Here is a 13,133-nt window from a genome sequence, read left to right on the forward strand (position 1 = left end):
GCCCTCACAGATCAGGCGTTTCTTCGCCTGTATGTTTCGTTCTGTGAAAGAGGAAACACGCCTTTTGTCGGGACATGTCATTGGTTGGATTAAGGGCTGTGAATGCCATTAGGAGTGAGACTCGATGAGACAAAGTGCTGGAATATATTCCCTCAAGGAGATGGGTGTGCTAATGTTTAACTATCTGTCAAAACAGGGACAACTTTCAACCTCTCTCAGAGTCTGTCTGAGGCTTTTAGCAGAACTTACGCATGATGGTGTGTTTGTTTAGGACAACTGAGACGAGCAGGAAGAGTCCCTGGTAGACCTCACAGATTTGTTACAGTGGTGTGCGATACAGGAAGAGAGACTGAGCGCTGAACTAATGGAGTAAGTGTCCATATTGTGAATCGGATAGACGATGGCCACATTTGCTAGGATGTCTCGCCCGCACATACCAGTCTGAGGTCAGTTCAGCTACATTCTGTTCAAAATGACTGTGGTTAGGAAGATGCTGGGAAATGTTGATCCCAGGTCAGAATGCAGAATAGTTCAATACTGGGTGTTTGGGGAATGCTGCTGCAGATGCTTGGATATAAAGGGAAAACTGTAAAACCAAACTGTGTCAACAAGGATTCTTAGTCCTTCCAGTCATGTGTACAGTCAGCTTGTACGCAAAGCAATACTCATCTAATTCTTCTCTTCTCATTGTTTAGGTGGTATATGGTGCAGAAGTGAAAAGACTCATATTAATGCTGATTTTTTTGGTGGAACTGCATCCAAAGCTCTGACACATAATGAAGGATTTCTCCAGATTCGACTCTGTACTTGATTTGTCCACCAACATTTGCTTGCCAGACAAGTGGTGCATCCCAAAAATATTTAACTGATGTGGCATGGGGCACTTTGGCCAACCATTTTCAGAGAACTGTTAACAGTTAGATGGCCTTTTTGATTAAAATGCCAAGTGTAGAGGAACTGTCTGAACATTTAAATGTAGTCATGCGTATTTGATTATAAAACCCTTTGGATGATGGATTCTCAGATGAGGTTAATATGACCAAGAGCTTAGAATGAATAAATAATCACAGATTATGCGTTTGTAGACACTTGTCCTTGACCTACCTTTGATCTTCAATATCTTAACTGATTGAAGGAATTATTTGATAGGCCTATTTTATTTTTGAACATATGAATCAAGATATTTCAAGTTCATAATTTGTAACCAGTTTTTGGATAACTGCTATACACACATATTTACATATGATTTAGTTTCTTAAGTGAAAACATAATTAGGTATTGCACATCTGCCATGATAGGACATGCCCGTTGGACGCCAGGAGGACATTATGATGCTGTGGACACGCACCCGTGCTCGATTTTAATTGCCTGACAAAACTAAGGAGTTCTACGCACTGGGCCAAACATCAAAGCGCCCAAGAGGAACCACACAAACAAACAAGCCAAAATCATAGCAACGAAACTCAATAAAGTACTAATGACTTGTGACTGCAGGAAGATTTTGGGAGGGGCTTGAGAAGTATTCCGCTGGATACTTGAGTTTTTCAGGCGTGCGCCCAGGCAAACCTTTACTCGACTAACAGTAACTCGCTCATCTCTCATCTTTGTTATACGTTTGTTTGAGCGATGATGCTAATCCATTAATTTGCATTGGTATAGTCATTCTATGGTCGTAGCAGGGCCTTTGCAAATGGAACCACTGGAATGGATTTTGTAACCGTACCTTAACTTTTTCGGACCGGCGTGTTTATCAAAGAATATCCCACGAGAAATATGATTTCGTTTTGGTGTCGCGTGCTGCTTCTTCATCAAATATTCACCTCGCCTGCATGTAAGTACAAAACTGCAGTTTGAGTGACAGGTTGTTCGCCGTGTGGTCTGCAGCATACGCGGATTATCATTCGACAGATGAGAAGGGGTTGGACACGTTTCTCAAAGTTGTCAACAAAAGCCCAATGTGCCTCTCAGCTGTAAGAAGATGCCTTGGGAATGTGCGAAAAGTTTGGAGGAGACACAGCTGACCAAATATCTCTTCATGCAGGTTTTCTGAAGTGGGAGTCCTTTTCTCGTATGAGTTTCAGGCATTAGCCTATAAGATAGAGTTTTATAGATGTTTTCTTGATGTCAGAGTGATATGGGAGATCAAGATTGCTTTATCATTTTTTTAATCTCACATTTTAATCTTGACTTTTATAACCCATTTATTAACACTGATCTTTTATTTGTAATTTATCACATATTTAATGCGCAGATAATCATCCTCATTGAAATATAATGTGTGGTGTGGACTGTAATCCCTTTTCGAAAAACTAGCGTTGTATAATGTTTTATATTTTTCATAGATTGATTCATAAGGTTACAGAAAGCACAAAATCTTCTGTCTCTTCATCTTTCTGGGGATTGGTGAACAGATTGTTAGGTTGAGGTGGTAGTATCCTAGATCCTAAGAGACTGACTTCTGGTCGTGATACATGTTATACAGCGTTCTAAAATGGTTAAATATTTTAAATACCACTTCGTAAATTACTGTATATCTGTCTGGACGGCTTTTTGTCTGGTCCTGTCAGACTGGAAAGGGCACGTTGGCACATATGTTAGAAAGCTTTTCTGATCCCCACCAACAGCCGGCATAATAAACTTCACACGTTAACCTTTGGATCTCCCCAAAGGAGTGGAGTTGTAGCAGATTAGTTCTCTTTTGGTAACACTTCTCATGAACATCCATCATATTTCAGACACAAATGAGTGGGCGAGCTGGGATGGCGAAACATTCAGGGGTTTGACAAACTACCTGAGACGACCTCTCCAGGTTCCTTCTCTGGACAAGTCCGGCCTGCACTCATAAATCCAGCCATTAACAAGGGGCTCTCCAAACGCTTGCACAAGGGGCATCCTAAGTTTTTCGTGACCAGTGGTTAATACTGAGTCCTAAATATACAGGATGTAGTTTTGATGCTCTGAAGGCACAATAAAAGCATGATAAGTCCATGCAATCCATCTGTGTTTTAGGTGTGTTCTACAGTTTGCATATGACTGTCTCATCTGGACAAAACATTCCTTCTGAGTGACATCAATGCCATAAATCTAGTGGCACTTTTATGACTTTTTTTCCTGAAAAAAAAAAAAACAGAACACACTTTGCTGGGGTTTCTCACCCCGCCAAAATTAGCGTTCTTCTATGACCTGAATTTGAGTTTGTATTTTATTATGGAATATGGAAAAGAACCTGGTTAGCAGAGCCAGCAGACTCTACTGAAATCTACATCATATCGCATGCACACACACACACACACACACACACACACACACACACACAATCACACTGTCTACCATTGCTTTAGGTCTTGTGATCAACAAATCTATCACATTTTTAGACTAGATTGAAGGACTCTGCATCAAGACTTTTTTCATTATTGCTGACAGGTTTTTCCCCACTTAAAAATCTATACAAATTTGGAACATTTATATTATGGAAAAGATCTCATGTCTCTATTTATTCTGTCATTTGAAGGACTTCTGTGCCACAAAAGACTTCCAAAATGGCTTTTATGGGTCACTTCATGAAACATATTGACACCATTGCAGCCCAATAAGCAGCAGTACATTTCTGCGGAGGCTTTGTCAGCTAAGTGGGGTGAGGAATGTTTTGGTGGATAAAATCCATCTGTATATCAATGCTTGTGCAATGCGGCCAGCTTTCGGTGGGCTCCAGCTGAGTTGCTGTTCTCTTGCAGCAGCGTGCGGTAATCGTGGGGGTTCACTGGTCTTTTGCAGCGAAATAAAATAAAAAGGGGGTCATTTTTTTATTTTTTATTTCCTTCCAATTTTTGATATGCTTACTGCTCTGGGGTAGGGGGGCATTTTCCTAAAAACAAAAACATGTAAACACAAGGCTCAGTTTTCACATAACTCACCCTTGCTTCCATGGCACCACATTAGACTAAAACATGCTACCAGTGGTTTCCCACAGATGTTCCCTATAGGCAGAACCATTGATTTCACACAGAAGATTTCGTCTTTGCCATGCTCTCTGTACTGACCCTCTCCCCTCCTCAGGCTCGGCGGTGGTGTCGCCCCAGGACCCTGTACTGCTGGTGGGCTCCAGTCTGACCGCCACCTGCACCCTGAGCCCTGGGCTGCAGCTCCACACCGGGTTCCTCTACTGGACCTTCAACGGGAACCGCCTCCCCAGCAGTGTGTACCACGTCCAGGGCCCCGGGGCCCTGTCCGTGACCCTGCACAACCTCAACGGCTCCCGGCAGCAGTCCGGAGACAACCTGGTGTGCCACGGACGCAAGGGGGAGGTCCTGGGCGGCTCCTGCCTCTATGTAGGCAGTAAGTAATTATGACCCAGAGGGCTTTGTTTGCAGACATCCTGACCCCTCAGTGGTGTCATCAGCGTGTGTAAAGGAGGATACTATAAAGTGTGTTTTGTCTGTCCTTGCCAGTGCCACCTCAGAGACCTGTGAACCTGACCTGCTGGTCCCACAACACCAAGGACCTGACCTGCAGATGGAGCCCTGGGGGGCCTGGAGAGGGCTTCATCAGGACCAGATACACACTCAAGTATAAGCTGAGGTAACCCTGGTAACACACACACACACACACACACACACACACACACACACAAACAAACCCATGATTGTGTACACATGCATACAAATATACACAAATATTCAACATCTGTTTCAAGGTCTTGTTTAGCAAAAAAAGCATCATTTCACTGTTGTACTTTGCATGTTATTTTGTATGCTATTAAACATTTTGCCAAAATGCTGTATGTAGAACAAAAGGTTTTATTGTCCCTTATAATGTTGGGTATTTTGATGAGACTTGTAGCTGGCATTTGCGTTGGCATCCAGGTCTCCTTCTTGAATGTAAAACTCAATCGTGTGTGACAGTAAATGGTTCTCCCCATAACTTAAAATTACTAAACGTTGAGCCACTTCTTTTTCATTTAGTACCATTTGTACATTATGTCTTATAACCTGCTGGCATTAAGATAATAGTTCACCACAACAGCAAGGAATGTGAGTTGAATTTAGTTGAGGACACAGGCTCTCTGCATTGATGTGTGTTGCAGGTGGTTCGGTCAGGAGACGGTGTGTACAGACTACAACAGAGGGATAAATACCTGCTACATACCCAGCGGTCTGGCCGTCTTTACCCCGTATGAGATCTGGGTGGAGGCCACCAACCAGCTGGGCTCGGCCTCGTCGCGCGTGGTGATGCTGGACATCATAGATGTGGGTAAGTTGCTTCAGCTCCGCTCTGCGTGCTTTACACCGGAGTTCCCAGCATACTCTGAGGATAAAAGGCATGACACTTCTGACCTCACATTTTATTGTGTTTGAATGGAGAATAGACATATGTTGATAGTTCTGGGAACATTAGGTTTATGTTCAAGGCACTTTCATAAGTTAAAGTGGGCAAAGTTGTTTCATATATTGGTGTGTCTGTGTGTGTGTGTGTGTGTGTGTGTGTGTGTGTGTGTGTGTGTGTGTGTGTGTGTGTGTGTGTGTGTGTGAGAGTGAGAAAGACTTCAAAGTCAAAGTTTAAATGCTGTTTTTCATTAGTTTTGGATGGCTAACACAATTGGAAAACTAGCACTAACTATTTATTGTCCACTTAATTATCATCCTTCCCCTGAGGCAAACATAATTAAGATCAGTCATGGATGTCAATGCACAATCAATCAATAATGAGTTACATGATTGGGAATGTGATTTAACGGAACACATACCCACTTGCAAAACTGACTTGTGGAGGCTAAAATACATGAGACATACTTCCAAAAGCAACTTCTGCATACACCACAGTGTTGGGGATTGTGTTTTTGAAACAAAATGACCTGAATACATTCCAAAGAAAGGGAAATTAAAGCAATCGGATTCTGTAAAATGGGGTGGGAAAAAAAACAGGCAGAAATCGATGAGGAGGTACATACACAGAATATAAGTGAAGATAGAAAGAAACACCTTGATGTTAGAGCCCCCCTCAAAGACACATTACTTGTCAGTCTCTCTCTGTGGATGGAATGAATAAATAATTCACTGTTTGCTTTGGAAACAGATTGCCTGTACCCTGATAAGGTTGTGTAAGGAGGCATCTCCAGTGACATCCCTTCTGATTCTCCCACAAGCTTCAAGTTGCTTTTGAGTTTGATGAATAGTTTATTTTATATGACATCAGAAACCATTGCAAGCACGCAGATGCTTTTTGACCTATATGCCAGTGAAATGTAAGATGAAGGAAAGTCCAAAGGATTATGTTCTCTTTACCTCTCTGACTTTTACACTTTTTTCCTTTCACTGACTTTCAGAGTTGGTGTTATTTATGTTGATGTGAAAGATATTGCTCCACAATGTACCAATGTACATTATATATCATAGAGAAAGAGAGAGAGAGAGAGAGAGATGCAGTATATGCAGTATATAGCATATGTAGCAGAGACTTGGTGCAGTGTTGTTTTCTTCAAATGACATTTCAGATTTATATGGTTGTGTGTGATAACAACTCTGTAATGGTTACATTTTAGTGACGACAGACCCTCCACCTGATGTGCAAGTCAATCGTGTGGGGATCCTTGGCGACCAGCTGACTGTGCGCTGGAGGAGCCCCCCAGCCCTCCGAGACTTTCTGTTCCGGGCCAAGTACCAAATCCGCTACAGGCTCGAAAACAGCGCCGACTGGAAGGTGTGTGTGTGTGTGTGTGTGTGTGTGTGCCTACATGTGTGTGGATTGATGTGGCTGTGTGTGTGTGTGTGTGTGTGTGTGTGTGTGTGTGTGTGTGTGTGTGTGTGTGTGCGTGCGTGCATGTGTGCATGTGTGTGTGTGTGTGTGTGTGTGTGTGTGTGTACGTGGCAAATTTAAATATTCAGATTGAATGTCATGCTACAACCCTTTCCCCTGACATTGAGATGATGAGTTCATTTTTTACAAGCTGTTAACAGCCAAGCCTGCTATTAAGCTTTGTGTTTAATAAGGCCTCTGCATTAATGACCAATGGCGACCAAAGGCCCTTTCTCTTAGGTGTCTCAGAGACAGAAACAAATGTATGTTTGGCTCTAGAAATATGAAAAGGGAAACATTTTAGATGCCTCTATGCCATACAGTAACATAAATTACAAAATAAACACACTAACTATGTGAGAAATAATATGCCTAATACGGTTGTTTTTTTGTATCTACAGTATGTCATGAGTCTGTAACAGGATTTACGTGCATCTAGCCTTCCATTTTGTATTCACTTGTATGAAAAACCTACTGAAAAGGTTTGTCTTCTGCACTGATCACAAGGGATAGGTTACTTTATGTGTTTGGATTGAGGATGGGATTTGTTAACCATATCCCATTTGATATACTCTGAATTACTGCTTGCACAGTTACAGTAAAATGACACTCTTCATCAAGTGTGGGTATGACACATGCTAACCCAGAGTCAGCGGGTGTGGCGTAACTGACTGTGTGGTTCTTATTTCCTTCCAGGTGGTTGAGAATGTGGGAAACCAGACATCCTGCCGGCTAGCTGGCCTCAGACCTGGAACAGTGTATTTTGTCCAGGTTAGGTGCAACCCCGTGGGAATCTATGGCTCAAGAAAGCCAGGAATTTGGAGTGATTGGAGTCCGCCAATGGCAGCCTCAACCCCTCAGAGTGGTATGCAGCTAATGGGCATGCTTACATTACCAACATCATGGCTAATCTAAACAACTTAGTGAAAGCCTGCAAAGGTATGCATTGATGCTAAGAGGAAAGTGTCATATTTCGAAGGATAGACCATACCTGTTTTCACTGTGGTGGCACAGAAAAATGCATATCTTAGATTTTTTCAAAACACTAAAAGAGCCCAGAAAGAGAACCTTACAAGAGGACTTCCTAGAACCATGAACTGCCATTACTACTACTGCATGGCCTATCTCTTTTTCAAAACTCTGTGAATCTTAGGTGTAGCCTAACTTTCAAATAACAGGGTAACTCACCCAAGCTTGACAGAATCTAAAACAGACATAATAGCATAATATAATAGTTAATCAGAGCCGTATAGTAAGCATATTACTATAGTGTATGGTGTATAGAGCCGTATAGTAAGCGTATTTCTAGAGCCGTGTAGTAGGCTTACAACAGCTTGTGCTTTATGGCACTCCTGAACTCTCCTTAACCTTTGGATATTTTACGTATTGCTTGCTGGCCGTGACTTCAGTATTTTACAGAAGCTAAAAGGGTTTGATGTTGACCTGGCTGCGCTACAAATGGTCATGTCTTCATAACCAGCTACGAATGTTGTTGATTTCCTCAGGATTGACTGTTCCCAAGATAAACCTAAAATTTAAACCGTATGCAATCCCCCAGAGAACAACAAAAGAGAAGATCAAACACGAGAATGATAGGAATCTTTCATTAGTACAGCTAAGCGAAGACCACTAGCAGATACACAGACCGTTAGGGGGGACAGATTGATATGTCTTTAAAGATAGTGTGCTTCAAACGATCGATAATCTTTAATCTGCTGAGTCAATCAAACTCATAATCAGACCCCTACTCCATTCATTTTGAATAGAAACAGGTTTGAGAGAGAGAGAGAGAGAGAGAGAGAGAGAGAGAGAGAGAGAGAGAGAGAGGCTGCGTTTCCTTGTAATGCAGCTGGAAAGGTTGGTATTTGTTCTCAGATACTATTTCTCCTCTCTCTTTCTTGAATCTATATTTACTCCATTTCGGTAAAGAGATGGAATATGGCCACTCATGGGTTTGAAAGTTGCCCAGCGGTCTAAAGCCAGACCTAGCCTCAGACCTCTGTGGTCTCCCTGTCAGTTCCTCTATACTGACTTCTTTATGCCAGACCACAGTTTAGTCTTTCTCCACAGTCTTTGTTGTTGTCTTTCTCTTTTATTCCTTTTTCTTTCTCTCTCTCTCTCTCCTCATTAGATGACTGTCATTGTGGACTTGCCCTCTATCCTCTGTCTGTCCCGTTGCCACCACAAACCTCAGAGCTGGATGGGGGTGCCAATTAAACAACAAGCAAACACAAACAGAGAACAAAACAGGATTTATGGCCAGGAAAAACAAACAAACAAACAAAAAAAAAAACAACCTGTTGTGAGGATTCATCAAGTGGTTTAACGATAATCATGGTGGGCATAAAGTTAGTCAGATATTCAGTCAGTAATGACACAGCACAAGAAAACAGATGATAGAGGTTTCAAGGAGACGAGATGCCTGTTTGTCTCTCTTTAACAAGCTGAAAAGTGAATGCTATTTCACAGCCACTGCCTTCTCATTATGCTGTGTGCCTGTGTTTCCTACAGAGCGCCTGCAGACGGGGTCGTGCGACGCGAAGTCGGGGTCACAGACGGCGGCGCTGCGTCGGGAGCTGAAGCAGTTCCTGGGCTGGGTGCGCAAACACGCGTCAGGCTGCGGCAGCGTCAGCATCAAACTCTACGACCAGTGGCGTGCCTGGCTGCAGAAGTCCCACAAGACGCGCAACCAGGTCGGTGAGCGAGATTTCATTTCCTGTTTATGTTTGTTGTTTTGTTTGGATTAGGGGAATGAGGTAGGGGCCATTCTGATTCTTTTCTTGTTTGGGGGAGCATGTCTGGGCATGGAAATATACAGTCAGAGTTACACACACACATACAGACTGGATTCCATGAAAAATCTTCTTCATATCTTTGTGTAGCTGTATATTGTCTTGATATATAGGGTCTACATTAAGCATTTCATTTTCATGTGAAGATCATTGAAATTGATGAGACTGGGATGTCTGTGGCTTCTAATTGTGATAGATTTAAGTGCTGTTACTACTGTATATGCTGTCTTACAGCCCCTGAAAAAGCACTTCATAAAGGTACCTACCATTTATGAAGAAATGCTAGCCTTCAGTAAACCCAAGAAGCAAGAGAAATACATCCATCAGTGCTCCAACTGCACTTGATCACTTCCAACTCCCAAACATCAAACACATGATTTTGCATTGCATCCATTCTATTGCATTTTTTAAATGGCCAAAAATGCACTCGTTTGCTTTATCGCCACAACAAAGCTCAAGTAGGGGGAGCATATAAAACATAATTAATGACAAGACGTAATGAGTTCCTCTGGAGGCTTGTTTATAGGGAGAGGGCGATGCATTTCTTCCCATCGTAACTCAGAGCCAATGATGTGAGCCAGGCTCTGGTGAGGCCCTGTTCAGCCCGGTGGACTCTGTCCTGGTCACTAACCTACTTACTGTAGTTTCTTCTCTGAGGCAAAGCTCACAATCGTGATGCTGACTCAGAGGAAAACGGGGAACTTTGAGAACGACCTTGTCGCTTATTGAGGAAACTGTAGAATTGCTGAAAACAGTTAAATAAGACTGGCCTTGTAGCCGTGAGCTCATTATTTAAACATGAAGAATAATGTGTCAAATGGACACACACACAGGTCAACATAGGTAATTTTTAATACAATCACCTATCCACTTCCTGTTGGTTTACATGACACTAACATTAGTTTTGAATTATCTCAGGATAAGATACATTTGAAGATGAGAAAATTATTATTTTATTTTTTTAAGATTATGATTATTCACCAGAGCAAAGAATGCCTTTAATAACAAAACATTGTGTGATTTAAGTTTTCTTCTATTGAATCAGAACCCAAGTAGTTTACCTTCACAAAGACACACCATTTCAGTCTGAGGTGTATTGGCATCACTCTCAGGCTATGACGAATGCTTCCTGGTACAGCATAACAATGTTTGCATCTTTGCCCTCTCCTTATTCCAGATTCTGCAAGGTGATAAATCATAGTGCACAGCGCAGACAGACACAAGACAGAGAGCTGAAGGACTCACAGGGTATGAAAGATGCAGGAAGAGACTCAGATGCAGGAGAGTGTGACACGGTGAAATATGTGCTCAGATGGCGTTCCCTCAGCAGACGGGGCGGAACTTCAGAACGAGAGCGGAGCCGAGGACCACACATTCGCACAGGCGGCCTCCTGAACAGAGGGGCTTGGGCTCACGCTGCTGCTGCACTGTCCAATGGAGAGATTTCTAAAGCCTGGACAATGGAGATGAAGTCCAGTAACATTGGACAGACGGGCATATTGGTTTTCAGGAGCTTCCCTTTTTTCAGACATGGTTTACTCATTCTCAAATGCAAAGGATTGCAATTTTGCTTTAAGGCTACAATCCTTGATCTGTGGAGACATAATGCACCCAATCATCAGTGTATATGTATATGCAACACCTGCAAAAGGAAACCACCATGCTGGCCTGATGCTGCTATAATGTTTCTGTTGTTACAATGTAATTGGTCATTCAAATTCTGCTCTTGAAAGAATTTAGTCCATTGCTATATATTGCTTGTTAAGTGATATGGGACCATGTTTAAATATAGTACATTATCTACATATATTTTACTCCCTTTTGCCTATACTTTAGCAGTTCATTTGAAATGTTTGTATATAAAGAGGACCTGGACCAAAATATATTAAAGCCGCAGTATTTACCTGTTTCATTAACATGCATATATGTATATGATGATGTAAATGGGAGTGAAGTGAAAACCATAGTGTTCTTATTAATGGAAAATGTAAGTGGGACATTCTACCAGAAACTTACATTTTCACTTAAAACATCTTTGGGGGAAAATTATTCTTATTCTTGAATCTGAACATTGAGTCAAATGGAGGCACTCTAAAACTATGAGGAGCACCTATTGTGCCATCTCAGGATGTTTTTTATTCTTGATTAAAATGCATTTTTAAAAATAATTAATAGGAACTAATAGGCTATTTGTCAGGCCCCGTAACATCTATGGCCTCTATGGAAGTTATATAGGGCTTTGATGGGGCCTGACGGTCAGTCATTTTAATGGCAATTTCTCTGCCCATGAACATAATCAAAACTACTTGCATGTAAGCAGGGATTTTAGTAACCTTTTTAGACATATTTTAGATATACAACAATTCCATTTGTATCTAGGATATTTTAGTGTGGTGAGGCCTGGCCCTTGAGATCGTTCCCCTGAAATAAAGAATGCAAAAAAAAAAAAAAAAAAAAGTTTAAAAATAAATAATTTAATAAGAGGACTTACTGTTGATCACCATCAGATCAGCATCACCATGGTCAAATGTCACAGCCTTTGAGTCGCAACTGCACATGTAAACATGAAGGGCATGACGAAAACGTAGGGAAAGATGTAAATTGCCATTTATTTTTAATTTCATGTATTGTTCATGTGAACAATAACAACTTAAATTTGTATTTAGTGTTTCTTTCTTTTTTTGTTTAAAACATCAGTCTGTGCAATAGAGATTTCTAAAGTTTAGACGATAGAGATGAAGTCAAGTAACATTGGACAGACGGAGGGGCATACTGGTTTTCAGGAGTGCCCCTTTTCTCAGACATGGTTTACTCATTCTGAAGTGCGAACGTTTGCAATTTTGCTCCGTCAAGGGTTTTCGCTGCTTCTTCGCCGGCTCTGCCATTATACACACGTTTGCAACAATCTCTAGCGTTTCGTTAGCCTGCCTCTGTGCTGTAAACTGATCCTGCTTCGGTCGGCGGGTAGGATACACTGAACTTGCAAGTGGGATATTCCTACAGGCAGTATAGGGGCGGGCGAGAGAGCCTTCATTCGCCCCGTAATGAGTCATTTAACCATATACCGACTTACGAAGATGATTAATTAACACGAAAACGTTGCCTGGTGTCCCTTTAAGGTTACAAGGAAGTTATGTGGAGACATAAGACACCAAATCATCAGTGTATGTATATCAACACCGATGAAAGGAAACCACCATGCTGACCTGATCTCCTTGGTCAAATGATGTCATAGCCTATTGCAAATATTTTTATGTAGTGTTTTATGTAAACATGATGGGGCATGATGAAAACTTGTAATACATCTGATTCATTTCTAGAATTTATATTTTTTAAAATATTCATGTGAACGATAACAATTTCGATTTGTATTTATATATATTCTTTTTTTAAACATCAGTCTTTATCACAACAAAACTGTGAAAGACGTAGCTCAGATTTGGCTTGGGACAGGCCATTTTTCAGTATTTATAATTTTCAAGTATTTTTAATAAAGAAAAAAAAAACATCTGAGCCTAATGAATTACATATCCTTTTACAGAACAACTC

General features: G+C 41.4%; 1 protein-coding gene across 3 annotated transcripts; it reads left to right on the forward strand.

Annotated features, from left to right (window-relative positions):
* The first annotated feature begins 1,572 nt into the window (after positions 1 to 1,572).
* crlf1b (cytokine receptor-like factor 1b) lies at positions 1,573 to 12,079 on the forward strand. Of its 3 annotated transcripts, none has more exons than XM_042056878.1 (8): positions 1,573 to 1,831; positions 4,057 to 4,335; positions 4,449 to 4,578; positions 5,084 to 5,250; positions 6,539 to 6,696; positions 7,489 to 7,657; positions 9,304 to 9,485; positions 10,897 to 12,079. In XM_042056878.1, the coding sequence occupies exons 1-8, from the start codon at positions 1,774 to 1,776 to the stop codon at positions 11,032 to 11,034; spliced, it is 1,281 nt and encodes a 426-aa protein (XP_041912812.1). In that variant the 5' UTR covers positions 1,573 to 1,773; the 3' UTR covers positions 11,035 to 12,079. The 3 variants fall into 3 exon arrangements, with proteins under 3 accessions (XP_041912812.1, XP_041912814.1, XP_041912813.1); XM_042056880.1 differs by having other exon boundaries at positions 9,304 to 9,489; positions 10,762 to 11,022; XM_042056879.1 differs by having other exon boundaries at positions 10,762 to 11,022.
* The last annotated feature ends 1,054 nt before the right edge of the window (positions 12,080 to 13,133 follow it).

The sequence above is a fragment of the Alosa sapidissima genome, chromosome 12, assembly GCF_018492685.1.
Source record: "Alosa sapidissima isolate fAloSap1 chromosome 12, fAloSap1.pri, whole genome shotgun sequence".
Lineage (NCBI taxonomy): Eukaryota > Metazoa > Chordata > Actinopteri > Clupeiformes > Clupeidae > Alosa > Alosa sapidissima.